The sequence below is a fragment of the Anser brachyrhynchus genome (assembly GCF_964034855.1).
Source record: "Anser brachyrhynchus genome assembly, chromosome: 9".
NCBI classification, from domain to species: Eukaryota; Metazoa; Chordata; class Aves; order Anseriformes; family Anatidae; genus Anser; species Anser brachyrhynchus.
In genome coordinates, this window is record NC_137703.1 from 19,891,917 (window position 1) to 19,909,798 (window position 17,882).

Genomic DNA, 17,882 nt, shown 5'->3' on the forward strand with positions numbered 1-17,882 from the left:
GAGAGATGGATTTCTTGTTCTATTTTGGAGAGCGCAGAAGCCAAGGACCACAAACTAATAAATGGCACTGTATGAAAGTGAAAAGAAGTTGAACCTTGTCCCCACAAAATTTTATTCTTTAGGAGAAAGTAGACAATCTGTAACAAATCACAGTCATGAATACAACTTCACTGTACAAACCAGAAGATACTCCCTTGTTGCCTACTCCCTGTGCATTATTTACTGCATTTCTCCCTTCTCCTGTGAGACAGGCAGCATCATTGATTATTATTTGTATGGTGCATTCATGGTAGTAAAAGTTATGTAATCAGTATATTTTAGACTATAGAATTATGTAATGTAAATATTTTAGTGCGCATTCTGGAGAAAGGTTTGAGGTGAGGACAGAAAATCAGATGATACATTATTTTTATACATTTAAATTTAAGAAACATCGTAACACAAAATATGGTAATACTTGCAAATGAACTTTATTCAGTTTTTCTCTGTTGAACTATTCTGCCTACCCTATTGATACTCTTACACTTAAACGTTTCATTCATAGTTTTCAGTACATAAATATTAGATAGGAAGTTCTAATGTGAAACTGTGATTTGTGTATAACAGATGTGTACAGTCTTACATGTGTTTACTATTGCAGTGTAAAAGTGATTCTGACGTAGTGTAATCCATTCATGGTTTAACCATAATCCTAAAACAGTACAAAGCAGCAAACAGAGCCACTGTAAAAGTTTCTTTCTTACGCTTCCAGCCTCTGATTCTGTGCATGGTTATATCTTTCCCTTAACCTTTCAGCTTCACAAGCCTTTGCTTGCATAAATGTAAATTGAATTTATCAGCATCTCCCAATTTCTTGCTCTCTTCCTATTTTTACCTGTTCTGTTGAGGTATTCGAGTTCCTTGGTTTTCATAACAAAGGCTTTTCTTTCAAAAATGCAATCACTACTTCAAAGCCAACAAGGCTAATTTGGGAAAGAGTGGTGGCCATAATAAGTAAAAAGCTAATGAGCCTGGGCCATCATCTCCCTGGATTAAATAAAGGACAGGTGCTTTGAAACAATACCTGTCCTTTACATATTCAGGTTCTCTCTATGGGAATAACCTTCAGACCCTGCTGCATGAAAATATGTAATTTTGAACAAATAATGGAAAGATGAACATTAACACTCTCTTCTGAGTTTAAAAAGAGTAAAATGCTTTCTCCCTTAAAATCGAAAGCATTATGATTTAGCTCATTTTCCAAGGTCTCAAATGTGTAGGTTTATGTGCTGGAGCATGACATTTCAGTGAGCTTAAATTATATAACACTCAAGAATCTGTGCTATCAAAATAGTGTGACACAAAATGAATGTATTTTGTAAAGGTTACAATTTCTTAATAGACTTATTTTTTGTTTATTTTAGCCTCATGAAAAATTGTTTTAATTTTGAATTTTTCAAAACACCATTTTGAACTTTGATGCAGTTCTGAAGTTCTCTCTGAAGATTATGCAGACATAACTGCATAAAGCCTAAATTACTTTAATCTCCATTTATAAGACTTCCAACTTGAGTCACTATTTACTAAGAAAAACTGTTCCTGGCCTAAATGATAAGGTGCAGAAAAACTAGTATCTTTGAAAATTTGCTCAGGAAATGTTATAATGTCTGGTTAGAGTGTTCATTTTAGAGGTGTCATAATTGAGACCATAGGAAGAAAAGCCAACAATCAGAGTTCCCTGGTTTTAATATTACAGGCCTTGGAAGAGGCATTATATATGCAAATTTGTTCTTTAGTTAACCAGGGCACCCTGCAGATCTGTAACTCCTCAGTGAGGTCTATCTTTGGTGCTGTTGGGGGTTACGCTTGCTTTTCTTCATAGTTACTGATTTTTTTGTTGTTGTTTCCTATGGCAACACACTGTCTAGATTAATCTGCCCCCCCCTCCAAAAAAACAAAACAAAACAAAAAAAAACCACAATACAACACAATGAAAATGAAACAAACCAATCAACCAAAACACCTGTTTACTAGTGATTCATGTTTCTTTGCATTGCTGGATTACTTGCATTGATGTCCAGGCCATGACACAACTGTGTGTGAGTCCTTGTTCAGGTGGTATCATCTGCGAAAAATCTTCAGTGGACATTTCCTGTTTATTTCAGGAATGAGGACTAGTGTCAGGTGTACTCAAAATGTTTGCTGTAAACTCGTAACAGAAAAATAGATCCATGTCCTGAAGAGCTCGCAGTCCAAATGAAAGGTAAAACATGTAAGAGTAAGGCAAAGGTGGAGTCATTAAATACTAAAGAAAGTTAATAATAAAGAAGGGTTAAATAAAAATACTTAGTATATTGTGAATCTCAAGTTTTATATGTTTAAGTGAGAATCTGGCTGCTCAGAATAATGCTGAATGAAAGGTCAACACTGTTAAGCAAGATATATTAAATGTTTTTTTAATACAACTAAATACATAGAAAGACAGCTTAATTTGTTTATGACCTTTTCTGTCCTTGTAACACTAGAGAAAACATTTTTATGCTATTATATACTTTCTCCAAGATTTTTAACTCCATGTACAAGGCTTTAATAGGATGTGTGCTACTGGAGTTGCCATGGCTCATTATGGGACAGGCTCGTGCGATTCTAGTCCTGCTCCTGCATACGTGGTACACAGGCAACTCCCTGGTCTGAACACTTAGGCATACAGACAGTGATTCAGAATTCAGTTTTGCACACTGTAATCTATTTGTTATGACAAATATTAATAGATAAATGTGTAAGGACTGGACATCTAAATCAAGGAGGCAAAATTTCTCTTTTATTAATAAAAAAGAACTTGTAAGCTTAGCAGTAGTTTAAGGCACAGAGAGCGCAATGGTGTCGTCCATTACCTAAAAGACAATGGCAAGGCACAGTGTAAAATTTTATTTGTATATGCACATGTAAATTCCAAATGCGTTTTTCAGAAATAGTGATCACAGGTAAAAATGCTGCTTATAGTTTTATATATCAATATTGTGGGTAGAGTTTTATGAAATCTGTCGCTTAAAATATTTTTTTCCATGTAAAGTAGAGTTTGGGGTTGACCAAAGCATTTTATTAAGTTCCTATTAAATGCTTGTATTGATGTGGTCAGTATTAAAAAGAATAGTCCTCCTGCATCCCAAAAAGCATGTGTGCTTAAGAATAAAGTATAATTAATAAAAAAATATATATATAGCATGTCAAAATAAATACATTACATTATTTTACTTTAGAAATAGTGTATAGACTACAGCCTGATATCGTCATGCAGCTTTTGGACAAATAAGTTTGTAACATGAATGAGCTGCTAACAAAGGAATATTCTACCTCAGGTTTTTATGTAAGAACAATTTTTTCTAATGGGACTTATTACTGAAAGGCCTTCACTGGGGGGCCAGAAGATGTGCTAATCGCAGAATACTTTCTTGTGCAGTCTTTCGTGCAAATTAGGCTTTTGTTGTGCAGTACGATCAAACCAATGCCAACTTATCTTTGGGTCTCCAATGAGTAATGTAATGTTGCTGAGATGCACTGTTAATGTATTCTTTAGTTAAAATGTTCCACAAAGAGTTCTGGGGGAATCATGTCTCATAGATTACATAAATCCTGCTTTAACTGAATTTAGTGTCAAAACTCACATTGCCTTAATTGGGGTAGGAATTTCACATTATTATTTTATGTAGAAACACGTAGAACATTATAATTTAAATCTATCAAAAAGTAAATCATGAATATAACTACTGGGGTTTGAGTAATTCAGGCAGTGGCATCACACAGAGAACTAGGCGTGTTGTGAGACAGAAGAATTTTTTTCTTTATAATTTGTCAATGGCAAAACATATAGAAACTGTACCTATGTTGAGTCTCTTTTGTTTGTAAGGGAACCATAGTATTCTGTTTTTCTGTTGAAATAACCAGTCAATGTTTCGTTCTCTAATGCTGAGGAAGATTTAACCCTGTGAATCACATTTACTTCTCCTACTTCCCAGAGATTTTCAGTATCTAACTTAGTTTCTTTTCCTTCAGAGCACATTAATCCATCTCCCTGCCTTCTCTGCCTTCTAGAGGAAGACTTAAATTAAATTTTTACCAGATTACTAATCCCCATTTGTTCACTGACCTAATCCCACAAATCTGCATATTTTCTAAACTATTTGTCCTCATCTGCTACTGTGTGAGATTTTTGATTTTGTTTCCAGCTCATTCTGGAATAGGCAATGCAGGAAATCCAGGTCTGCATCTCTAGTCCTATCCTGGAGGAATTAAGGTTTGCCACGATATGAATTCACATGTGCACAATCCAGTCTGATATATGAACTATGTGAAACAGAAATAGTGACCTAGAACTCTGGCCCTTACTGACCCCACAAGTCTTCCTGAGGTGTTTACACAGCAAAGTGTCACCAGGACAGGTGGTCCACAGGAGGAGTGGACTGCAAAACTGATGGTATTTGGACTTGGGAAGGAGGGTTTTTGGGTATAATGATTGCTCATTGCAGATGCCAGTATGTCATCTGCATCACTAGGATTTTTGTTATTCAATATTCTCTTAATAGGGCATTAGAAGCACTCTATTTTGCTGTACAAGATAAGGACTTGTAGTGCAGATTGCATAAGGCATGAAGGTCAATGAAGTTTATATTCTACAGAGATTAATGGGATTTTAAGCATACATTTAAAAGGCTTTGGAAGTTTCCTCAACTTTGGCTGATTTTAGAGGAAGGCCTTTGTCACATAGGATTCCAGTGGGCTGAGGTAAAACTCAATGAAGATAGCAGATGAAAGAATTAAAAAAAAACTGATCTGAGTGATAAAGTGTAAGTTTTCTGCTGATTTTAATGTAATCAATAAACTCTAAGCTAGAGACAGAGATGAGAGAACACATTGGTACATTTAAATGTATGGAAAATTAATCTTCTATTTTGGAAAAACGAAAACATTTGCATTCATAAAACAGTTTTTAAAGCGCATAATTTGCTTCCTCAAGCTTTAGCCTCCTGAAGTTTGGAAATCAGCATTTAATTCAGCTAGACAATATTGACTCTACATTAGTGTCAGTAGTTGTAGCTACTAGTCTTCACTTTTCTTCCTGTCATAGTTCTTTTTTAAGGTGTTATTTTTGGATCAGTGATGTTTTCTGAGTATTGTAAGTTAGGAATCATCTAAGATTTGGAAACACCATTGTACTGCATCCCTTGTACTCTCGCTGTCTTCCACCTCCCACCCCAGAAGTGCCTATCTTGGGTTATAGATCTTGTCACTCCTTGTAAGATACACATTTTGCCCGTATCATGGTTCAGTTAATAATACTTCTGCACTGACAAATTGCAGCTCTGTTCACAGGCATTGTGACTTGGAAGATTTAATTATTAGAGAGTACGATTGCCTTTAGAAATCCCTGCACATGTCTTGCTGTATGGTAAACCAGGTAGTTGTCTTTTAGCTCTGTAGGTGCTCAAGGGTGGAGTTTGTGTACCTGGAGTCATGCCCATAGGAAAGGTCTTTAGGCAGGTTGCAAAAGAGCTTGAGGAAGGCATTTGTTATTTGTTTTTCCTACTGCTGATGTATCTATGTTTTATCTGTGATTTTGTTCTCTTGGTTTCTGCTGCAGAGCTTCGTGGGCACTGTTTGGTGCAGGCGTTAAGTACTCAGATGGAATCGCAGTTTTTGAGTGAGTTTGGCACATGGTGCTGGCTGTTTTTTTTACCAGATGTCAGGTGGCAAGTAGCAGGGTGGGTTTTTGAGTGGGCTACCTGGAGGGGCCAACACCCAGGCCACTTCACAGAGCACGGCAAAAGGGCACCAAGGTAGAATGAGGGGGTTTGGCATATTTTTTCAGATTTTTTGTGTCTTCCCGTTCTCTGTGTTCCTCTTGCTCTGTTTTGGCTTTTGTCCTTGAGTTGACTTTCAAGACCACGTTTCTGGGGGCATGGAAGTTCCTGCAGACTCAGGAGTTTGTTTTTCTTTTGCCTTTCTTTGCTTTGTTCTTTTTCAAGCCACTTGCATTTGCAGATGCAGCACAGAGTGGCAGTTTTCTACCAAGATGGGTTTAATTAAATCTAAAAGCTTGTAATCACAAGCTTTGGTGGGACAGACAATGAAAATGCAGTGCAAATGGTGCATACAAATTTTAATGAATTGACCTCTAACTGTAATTAAGCAAAAAGATAATTGCATTATCCTAGATGCTACAAATTATTTACATTACAATTTTATATGGATGACTACCAAAGTATAGGAAGGGGAAGCAAGTTTAAAAAAACAAAACATAGCTTTGGTATATTTCATCTGTATGCCTTAAATATCTGTTTCAATACATGAAAGCATGGTACTGATTTCACCTTTTACCCAGGTAGACAAATTCAGGGAAAAGATATCTGTCTGATCAATCGACAGAAATTCTTAAATGTACCGCATATATCAGTCAAATACTTTCATTTTTTGTTTGCAGATCTTTTGTTTTAAAACAACAAATAAATGAATAAAAGACAAACATATTTTTTTCATTTTAGAGTTATTTTAAGGGTGTGCTGCAACTTAATAGAGCTTAAGAGGAAAAGTAATTTTCTTTTTAGCTCTTATCTGCTGAATTTTCCGCTTGTTTGCTCTTGAGTTGTGCTTGCTATATAGTACACTGCTCTCACAGTTTTTTAAATTTTCGCATATGAACCTGTATATAAATTTCTGTAATCATTTTTAGCAAATGCAAATCCAAAAATTCAGTTTCCGTCACATTCTTTTATATATACCTGTTAACTGTATGCACTATTGAGAAACATTGACATATTTTATTTTGGTAACAATTGCTACCGCTTCCATTTTTAAGATAAAATGCAAAATTCCCTTTAGTTTATAAAGTTTATAAACATTGCAAAAATGCTGATGTTAATCTTTGTCTCTAATAAACACCCTGTATAATAGGGATTATAAAATCTCTTACATGATATGAATTTCATTTTTCTTTTATATTTCTTTTCTATTTAAACATGCCATTTCATGTATTATAAAGTAGACAGCATGATAAAACGTTTTTGCTCTGTTTAAGTAAATGCAGTCTGGCATTGCTGTAACTTTAACCTAAAATTTTGGCTATATTACATTAACTGAGAAAAGAATGGACTTTTAACATAGATTGGGGGACATTTTAAACTAAACATGGATCAAAAGGAAAGGCATAACTCTGTGTGTGTGTGTATATATATACACATATAAAAACATATTCAGATATGACTTTGTGTGTCTGTAATAAAGGTAAAGTTCTTAAAAGATCCGCTTGTCTCATGGGCTTTCTGTAATTTTCTGCCTATTTTATATATGTCGTCTAAAACAAATTCTTCCCCTAAACATGAATACAGCCTGGTTATGAATGCCTGTCTGTCTCAAATTTCTTAAACTCTTTTTCCTACAACACTAAAAATAATTATTTGAAGGTCAGAGCTAGAAAATTGGAGGGTAAAAGGAAATTCTGCTTATGTTTACAGGAAGTCCTGTTTTGAACAGATCCTGCTCTAAGGAAGAATTATTAAGTGATTGAGTTGCATGTGCTGTTTTTATTTCAGTACGCTAACATTATGAAAGTAGAGAAAGAGGAGAAATTTCATGTTTATAAAGCAGGCATTGCTAGAAAAATATCTAAATTGTATTTAAATGCGTTTAATTCTAAAGTATCTTGAAATCTGACTAAGTAGCTAGAACAGGACAGGACAAAACACTTTTGAAAAATCCAGTTACCACAGGATACACGAAGCTTGTGTAGTCATAACTATTCATTTGGAGATGTTTGTAATAAGAGCTTGTAAATAATTATAACTTTCATTGTATTTTCCTTTTATTTTATTGTTCCTTTTTTTCCTGCTGTACTGCTCCCCAAGGTGTAGGACTAAATTGTAGCAGTTGTTGCTAATGTACTTTCTCCTCTTCCTACCCCAACGTAATCTAAGGAATTATGTTGCTGTCATTCACTTGACGGTTGTTATTGCTCATGGGATACTAATGGAAAAAAGACTTGCAGAATTTCAGTCGCTGAATACTGTGACTCTTCCTTAAGCAAAAGTGTCATTGAAATTATTCTGCAGAATACATTGTAGGAGCAAGGAGTTTGTTGTTGTTGTTTTGTAAGATCTCAGGCAATTAACAGAACCGGCAGGAAAGAAAATCTGGATTTGGTTCTTTTAGTTGCGTAAGGGCTTTGCTTTTCATGTAAACTCCTATTTACTCACTCATTTATTGTTAAATTGTATCTGTGTTCAATCAAGAGACGGATTGTTATTTTGTACTGCATATATCAATCAAACTCTTTCAGTCATATCAGAATACAAGTGGAGCATATTTGTGTATGAATGTTTCTGTTAAGAAATTCACCTATAACAGGTACAGAATACTTCAACTGCCCTGCAAACTGGAATCCCGCATCCCATACAAAGCTCTGAAATTGCGTCCATCACTTCCCATATTTCAACATCAAGACTTTTGACCTTCATCCCATTACATAAGCTTGCCAATCTCTCTTTTGGCTGGATAGTCATTACAAAAATGAAGAGATTTGAGTTCCCTGTTTTCCATTTCACCTTTCAGTGACACATCCCCAGTTTAATCTTCCCATTGCTTAGTTTTTGCAAAAATGGGCAGAAACACTGGGAAGATGAGTATACCTTCCTTTGAAACAATATATACTCCAACATATAAATTAACTGAAAGTTCTCATTTTAGTTGTTGTAATGTAGAATAATTCATCTTTAAAAGAACTCAAATCATTCTCCCCAACTCCACAGTTTCCTAATGATTAGAGCAAAGGAACAAGAAAGAAAAAGAATTGCATTCAATTTGCCATAAATAGTGTGAGTTTTTTTTTTTGTTTGTTTTTTTTTTGTTTTTTAATTGTCCAATTCTTCACCTGTCTTTGGTGTCTACAGCTATTTTCTTATACTTTGAAGAAGCTGTTTGGGACAAACATTCTTGTTTCTTGCTCATTCTTGTCTGAGGGTTTCTGCAGAAGGCAAAGGTTATGGTGGGGGTTGTATGTGTGGGGGGAGATTGTGTGTTTTTGTTTTTTAAATGGCATTATTGTAAACAATCCCACTTGGTCCTATTTGATTTTGTTTTAAGTGTCAACGCTCCATCTTTTGTTGAGGTGATTTCTGTTACTTCACCAGATATTTTCATCAGCATCTGTTACACACACCTAAAAAATATGTACAAAAATTATCTTGTATCCGGACTCCGTGGAAATGTGTTTGACAGTGCAGCGTTCCCTGATATCTGCCGTAGAACTTTCTTTAAATTGCAATTTGTTTAGGCGAGCACCATTGTATTACTTCTGTAGGAGCTCCAAAAACATAGAATTCGGATTATAGCTGTGGAAATAAAATGCTATTTATAAGCATGGTGAAGCTATGCCTGTTAGAAAATAAAAAGGAAAAGCAAATTGAATTATCATTTTTTTTACTATACAATAAGTAGTAGATGGTGAGAGGGAGGCATGAAAGGGTTCAGGAATAAGACAATCTGATGATGCATAGTGTATCCCCTACTTGAAAGGTGTTTTTTGTGTGATCCTGTTATGTACTTCAAAACTAGATATCCTAACATTCAACAGCAATGTTTGAGGGACAGGTTTTTCAGTAAAAATTCAGATCCCATTTAAGTATCACTAGAGCTGGTTGAAGGGAAAAGAAGTGGTTACTTTGATTAGTGATTAAAATTAATATATTTTTTTTTCATCTACAAGGTGCAGGTCATTTTAGATATTTTTCCACAAACATTAAATGAGAAGTTGACTGGGAGTCCAATATTCTCACCTCCCTTCTGCTTACCTCTAAATCTTGACAAAGTTGTGTTTCTTTGGACATCCTTTCTCTTGCATCAGTTTTGCAGCTGAAAACAATTACGTCAAAAGTTTCTGACCCTAATTATGTCTGACACTTGGGAACACATTAAAAATATTTTGAAAATTGGCTTTTTATTTTTGGTGTCTTAATTGGAGGGACGTCTGTAAGTGTTGTTTTCTTGTCAGTGAATTGTGGTACAGTATACAAATAATTTTGTTTTCATATTTGAACATTTTTAAAATCTTGGGATCTAGTTAGCAGATTTAGAGTAATATTGGATATATATTAAATGATTTCTCTTTTTAAAAAAATAGTAAACTAATTGTATGGAAACATTAATCAAATTAATTAGGCATACTATTTTTTCTTCTCTAGTGAACAAACATAAACCCTGGATTGAGACATCATACCATGGAATCATAACCGAAAATAATGACACTGTAATTTTGGATCCTCCTCTTGTTGCTTTGGATAAAGATGCACCTGTTCCCTTTGCAGGTAGGAATATGCATTAGCAGTAGCATTTAAGCTTATGGACTGCATTATAAAGTTATTAGCATTAAGGAATTAATCTGTGGTGCAGGAAGAATGTAATCTGAAGGATGTGTTTAGAGGCTGTATTTGAGTACTCAGGACTTGACCATAGACCCTGCAATGAGATGTCTTTTACAATGAACGTGACTGCTCATTTGTTGTGAAGCAGAAGTGATTATAAACAGTGTAAAACAGCAGGCATGCACTATCAACATTTTTTAATGAAAAACACAGGAATCATATAATTAAATTTGAATTCACTTTTATAGAAACTAATCATTACAATTGCCTAAAGTAATAATATGTAGTTAATTCTGTTTAGAAGTAACAGCATTTGTTCTTCTCTTCCTGTTCCACTCCATGACCTAAACCTGGCTATAGCCAAATTATGTGACAAGTATTTAAAGGTGCTGAAATCTTATGTTAACTGCATTAGTACTTTATAACTGTCAAGACTTGGGCAGAAAATTTAATGGAGATTTTGAAGATTTTTATGAAGATTACTGTATGCTAGATGTATGTCTTACAGACATTTTACGTTTATTAAGCCTATTTTCTTGATACTTATTCTGTCATACTATATACTTAAGCAGCAAAGAGCACTTTTGCACATCAAACAAATTTTCTCTTAAATTCACTGTTTCATTAAGAATATTTGTTTTAAGGAGATGGGAAAATGTTAATGCTTGACAGCTGTACTGAGATCCTAAAATGATGCTTTTTAAAAAAAAAATATATATTGTTTAAGAATGTTCATCTTGTATAAGGAAAGGAACTGAGGAAGATGAATATCCTTAGAATGCTCTTGTGGAATACGGTTATAATCAGTAAGCAGTAAGTCACAGTACTTGGTCCAAAAAGCATTTTACAGCAGCATCTCAGAATTGTTAATTAGCTATTTTCCCCAAAAGCATATACTGGCATAAACTCATTCCATGCAAGACAGGGATTCACAAATGTTTTTATATACTGAACCTAATTTTAATATCAAGATTGGCCTGTGACTCATGGTGCCCCCCTGGTTCTTGGTTTTGCATAACTTTTTTCCTCAAATATATGTGCAGGGAGGATATTCAGTGGAGAGGACTCGACTGAATTCAGTCAGAGGTGAAAGCCTCAGGTAGCATATATACATGGACACAACAACCTGAGCACCAAAGACTGTTGTCCGTATATCAGTTTCTATGGCACTGAGTTACCTGTTAATGGAGGCATAATCAATGTACATTCAGAGATAAGTAGACAAGCCCCTATCTGGGACATACTAATTATAATTAGGACAGGAGTATTTCATAGAAAGATGCTCAGGATAAGGTGTCTTGATTCTTGATTCAGTAACTACTATTTTAAGCAAAGGAAAAAAAAAATATTTTTTTTTCCAAATTATGTTTTATGCATTTATCAAGAAGCTACTGTATTTTAAAACAAAAACTGTGGAATGAGACTTCAAATGATAAGCTGTTCTCTGTGGTCTGGACTATTGCGTCCAGTTCTGGGCCCCTCAGTTCAAGAAGGACAGGGAACTGCTTGAGAGAGTCCAGTGCAGAGCCACAAAGATGATTAAGGAAGTAGAGCACCTCTCTTATGAAGAAAGGCTGAAGGAGCTGGGTCTGTTTAGCGTGGAGAAGACTGAAGGGTGACCTTATTAATGTTTATAAATATGTAAAGGGTGAGTGTCAGGAGGATGGAGCAAGGCTCTTCTCGGTGACATCCAATGATAGGGTTCCACGTGTTCCCATGGGACCTGATCTAGGTGTTCCTGCAGGGGGATTGGACTAGATGATCTGTCACGGTCCCTTCCAATTCCTAACATTCTGTGGTGATCTCTTCCCACCTAAATGATTCTATTGCTCTATAATGTATTTGAGTAATTTTTTTTCCTTAATGCTAACTTTCACATTTATATGCAATTCATTATTCCAAATGTTTGTGTGAAACAGCAGTAAACTTAAGTTTATTTCAGCAAGGATTTCATCTCTCTGTGAAATCTTCAGCTACAGTTATTTAGGAATAAAGATCAATTCATAATGAAAATATATCCTTTTCGTTTGTGTGCAGTCCATCTCATTTGCTTCTTTCATTTGCATTCCCTTGGGAATATTACAGAGATGTTAATCATGTGCTGTTTCCACTGATACTTCTTCAAACTGTTTGCTTTTTTTACTATTTTTTTTTTAATTTAACTTCTTCATTTATTAATTCTATTAATATTTTAAGAAGCACTATGGGGTCTGGGATGGAAAATACTTGGTGTGTATCTCTGACATTAATATTTCAACTTATTTCCAGGTAGTGATGTGCTTTTGACCTCATGATCTGCAATCCAGATGTAACATTATAATAATTATTGAACCCTTAATTTCCTCAAAGGGCCTGGATTCCCTGTCTGTTTTGAAATACCTTTGTGTGTTTTTGTTTTAAAGGTTCTCGCCTTTTTAATTGTTGGAGTGCCATTTCTTCTTATTTCTGTTTTAAATTTACTATTTAATATTATGTAATTTTATTTGGCTTCATAACATCCATAACATTATTATAGGTCTTTAAGTAAAATTCAATTTGTGTAATGTGTTTAGTAGGAGCAAACTGAAAATATGCACAGCTGTACACATTAACAGTATTCACTAGCTCTACATTTAATAGTATTTTAATGTGGAATTTCTTCTATGGCCATACTTTGTTTAGGTGTGGGAAACTTCTATAATGTAATATATTGGTCTTCAATGGTACAAGGGAATCAGAGCTCCAACTGTACCTTCCCCATTGCCCTACTAATATATTTTTTTTGTATTTTATCCACCTATTTTAGAAAAGTTTTTAAATTTTTAATCTTTCAAAAGACTTTTCCATGAATTGTTTTTTAAAAATGGTCTCAGATTCAAGAATATATCAGGGCAGAGTTTCTGATCTGTGCTTGGATATCTACTCAGATTTCCTTGGATAAATTATATTAAGCCTAAATGTATGTCTTCTTCCTCTGGAACTACAGCTGCTGCAATAGTTTACTTGCAGATTGTTGGCTGTTCATCAGTACTTGTGTTGGCTTATATAAGTAGGCATTTGTTTTCAGTAGTACTAGTATGTATGCAAAGAAACAAACTGCCTACCAAACTGCTATATATCCTTTCAGATTTCGTCCGGGTATAAGTTCCATAGAAACATAAAATTCAAGTTAAAAAAAAAAAAAAAAGCTCTGTTAGCCATCAAGTTGATATTCCTGGGGAACACCTCTGTAGCTGCATAGCCAGATGTTATGTGGACAGTATAATCTTTCTTCTTTTTCTCATGCTTTCTCTTTTAAGTGCTCATCTTCCATAAATGACAGGCAAATTACAGGGTTTATCATTACAGGGTGACAGGTCAGAGTAGGTAAAATGCACAGTTAATTCTATACATTTATTTAGTTTATACATATATGATACTATGATATATTCCATATTTATATATGTGTATTCCCAGTGAGGACATAATCCTTTGGGAACCATGCCAAACTTGTGGAAGTAAGGAAGTGTTGAAGTCCTTGCATTTATGGCCAAAGTAAGGACAGCTTCGGAAAAGAGGTGCACAAGTGTTGAGGCAGAAAGTGTTGCATCAAAATGAGTGCACTGAAGCCACATGTCAGAGAATATAAACCTCGCTGAGTTTTGTCTCCAAATTAAATCCACATTCTGCTTTATAAAACAAAGTTATATGGGATATCTGTGGATATGCCAACACAGTGGTCTAAGATTATAGTGATGACAAGATTTGTGCTACCAATAACAGGTGCTAGTGGAGAATGAAATAATGGTATTTTTTCTACACAAGAAAGCACAGGTCCACTGTACTGCCCTGGCTTAAAGGAACCAGGAAGGGCTGTTTGTACCACTTAGTGTAAGATCTCTTAGTTCAGCAAGAGGAGCCTGGAAATAATGCAGGTTTTCCAGCACTGAGCTGTTTATTATCAAGGATCCTTTGAGCAAAGTACAGATTGCATTGCCCCTGTCCATTGCCCTGGTGCACAGGTGGCTTACACACTTCATATGTTGCATCTAAGCAAAATTTCTTTCACCTGATAGCTGCTTTGTTACTAGGAACAAAAGCAGAACTAATTTATTAAGACACATTTGATATTCATCTGTGATTCTTATCTGCCCCCAGTGGTTCTATTTGTTTTCTATACCTGTTCTTATGTTCTCAGTTTTTAGTTAAAATGTTAGTTGTGGCATAGACCTGGTCTTACTTTTTCTGTTTTCTCTTATGGAAACTTTAACTTAGTTATGAACACATTTTAACAATTTTTTCTCCATGGCTACTGAGATAAGTCTTTTATTATCTGTCTTGTCAATCCATTCCGGTAATACACACATTATCGTGCATGTCAAGTCCCTGTTCACGGAGTGGTCACAAGAGAAAATGCCTTCAGTCCGCACAGTTTTTTTCTCCTTTGTCATATTTTTGAAATCAAGAGTGACGACAGGAGAAAGAGATCTGTGTAGCTGCCACCTCAGCAGGTCTGTGTTTCCAGGGAGGACTAACAAGAGATTTAGAAAACTTCTAAGCTGGCCTGTAAAAATGCTGGCTGCCTGATACGATCAGCCTCTTTCATGACTGGAGCGTGAAGAATTTCACAATATTGCAATGAACTGTCTTTGGTCTTAAGAATTTATTGTGAATTGTGCAATAATCAGTGTATATATAAAACTATAGTTCTTAGAATTTTCATGGAATTAGTATGTTGACTTTTTATTTTTTATTTTTATTTTAATTTCTGTTTATTTTCAATGCAAGCACATCTTTGCTGGATTCTAGTTTTGAAGGGAATTTTGAAAATACCATAGTGAATGGTTAAATGCCATTAACACCCGGGATGCAGCCTTATGCAGGGTACCACAAAATAACCATGAAGAAACTGCAAGTCCTGAAGATACAAGTTAAGCCTAGTCTGTCTTAAGCAGTATAGCGTTTCCTGTAGAATGAGCTTGCTTACTCTGTAACAAAATCCATTGGAAGAATCATAAAATAAGTAAAACAAACCAAAAAAAAAAAAACTCTTAAAAAGAAGGAACATAAATTTAATTAGACTTGCACCAACCTGCAGGTTCAGCTGGAAATCACTTCTAGGATTTGACTTTCAGGCTTAGGAGTGGTTTAGCTAGAAACAAGGTGAGATCAGCTGAGCTGATTTGACAGTGGTCCATTTCTGTGATGGTAAGAAAACCTCACAAAATGCTGGAGGATTTTGGAAGGCTATTTGGAAAGGACACCTGTCTATATTTTAATTACAGCAACACTGTTTCATTAGTACTGTGCAAAAATGGAGCTGAAAGGAACCTCAGGATGTCTTCAGTCCATCCTCCTACCCAAGGCAGGACCTATTACATCAGTGTCATTCCTGATAGTTTTCTGTCCTAACCATAAAAATCTGTAGTGACAGAAATGCAACAGATTTCCTGGGCAGTCTCTTCCACACTGTTGTGGTTTAACCCGGCCGGCAGCTAAACACCACACAGCCGTTTGCTCACCCTCCCCCCTCCCTCTCTGGGATGGGGGAGAGAAACGGGAAAGTGAAGCCGGTGAGTTGAGATAAAGACAGTTTATTAAGACAGGAATATAATAATAACAATAATAATAATAGTGATAATGATAATAGTATTAATAATAATAATGTGTAAAAAACAAGTGATGCACAATGCAATTGCTCACCACCCGCTGACCGATGCCCAGCCTATCCCCGAGCAGCCGGCCCCCCACCCCAGCCAGCCACCCCTATATATTGTTTAGCATGACGTCAGATGGTATGGAATACCCCTTTGGCCAGTTTGGGTCAGCTGTCCTGGGTCTGTCCCCTCCCAGCTCCTGCTGCACCCCCAGCCTGCTCGCTGGCAGGACAGAGCGAGAAGCTGAAAAGTCCTTGGCCTGGTGTAAGCACTGCTCTGCAACAATTAAAACATCAGCATGTTATCAGCGCTCTTCTCATCCTAATCCAAAACATAGCACCCTACCAGCTACTATGAGGAAAATTAACTCTGTCCTAACTGGAACCAGGACACACACTTTACCGTGCTCACAGTTTTTTGTGATGCCTAACCTGAACTTTCTGTGCTGCAATTTTAGCCCATTAGTTTTTGTCGTATCCACCATGGATAGGCAGAGGAGATTATTGCCGTTCTTTTGTGCAGCAACAACCTTTTATGTCACTCCCTGAAAGCACCGTGAGCATCTTAAACAGCACAGGAGCTTCAGCTGTCCATTGTGTTACTGGTAGAGAAGGGAAGCAGAGAAATAGGAGGTGACTTTGAGAGCAATGAGATGATGAATGCCCTTTTCACCTTGAAAGTGAACAGCCTGACTCTTCACTGTATCTCCATTATTAGGCTGATACAATTGCGTGAGTGAAGTGTGTTGCACTAAGTATAAACTGGGTAATTTTATCGCCGTAAGTTGGACCCATTCAGTCTGAAGCTGCTCTTACGCTCTAGATAGATTTACAGATAGCCTTTTTAAAAAAGGTCAGGTGTGTGTCTTACTAGCTCTGCAAACACAGGTACTCTGTCTCAGAAACAATTGCAAATCAGACTTCTTTTGCAGATGGAGTCCCAGTCTCTGACAACCATTTTGGCTTTGCTAAAATCACTGTAAAGGATGAGTAGACCTTCCAAGGAAGGATGTCTGAATATTCACTAAGCTACAGACTACATCCACAAACTCTCCCGAATCATCTTTCTTATTTTAGCAGCTCACAGGAGTGTGTATTCTGAACAGCACCACAGCTAAATCCAGTAGTTATCAGTCTGCTTACACCCAGGGGTTCGAACACAAAATCCTATTTCTCTGCTTGAAAATGTGAAGCGTCCATTCTTCTTGTTTGCTTATTTGCTTTTATTGATAAGCAGCAGCACTGGTAACAGAAACAGTCTTTTTGGTACAATGTTACAAATAGGGAAATTATTCTTCAAATTGTGTCTCGGAATACTGTCTTTTTTGACTCTCACTATAGGCAAGATGTAAAATATGCTGTCGGTTTTATAATGCCCAGAATTTGTTGGTGTTAAATATTTCACTGTGAAAGTGATGCATGATCAAAAAATCTGAACTGTAAGTTAACCCATGGAGTATTGCTGTCATTTGTAATGAATGTAAAATTCAAAAACAGAAGTTTAAAAATTCAGCAGGTGATTTATTAATGCAGTTTAATTAGTTACGACTGTAGCCTTTAAAGGCAAAAATAGAATCTCATCATTGTGATCATGACCTAAGGTAGAATAAAAGATTGGCAGCAGCACAGTCAGCTCAGCTTTGACCTGAGGGTGCTGTTTGCCATCCAGTAAAGTTAGGGTGATAGATGCTCAGACCTCTGATTAAGAACACACCAAAAAATCTCACTCTGACAGTGACCTCTGTTGGTTAGTCCCTGAAATTCAGAGGTGAAAGTTTTGTTTTTTCCTCTTGAAGTTTTTGCCAATTAGGCTTGATAGCCTTTCATATTCATTTTGACAGTACTGAAAAAAGTAGGTCACATTCATGTTTGAAATGAAG

General features: G+C 35.9%; 1 protein-coding gene across 7 annotated transcripts in view; it reads left to right on the plus strand.

The window, feature by feature from the left end:
- The window catches only part of CLSTN2 (calsyntenin 2), a 344,598-nt gene that overhangs the window by 132,846 nt on the left and 193,870 nt on the right, over window positions 1–17,882 (plus strand). For all 7 annotated transcript variants that reach the window (XM_080605191.1, XM_080605195.1, XM_080605196.1 and 4 more), the window contains one exon: window positions 10,209–10,331. In XM_080605191.1, the coding sequence (XP_080461317.1) occupies window positions 10,209–10,331 (123 nt within the window). The remainder of the gene's footprint in view (window positions 1–10,208; window positions 10,332–17,882) is intronic.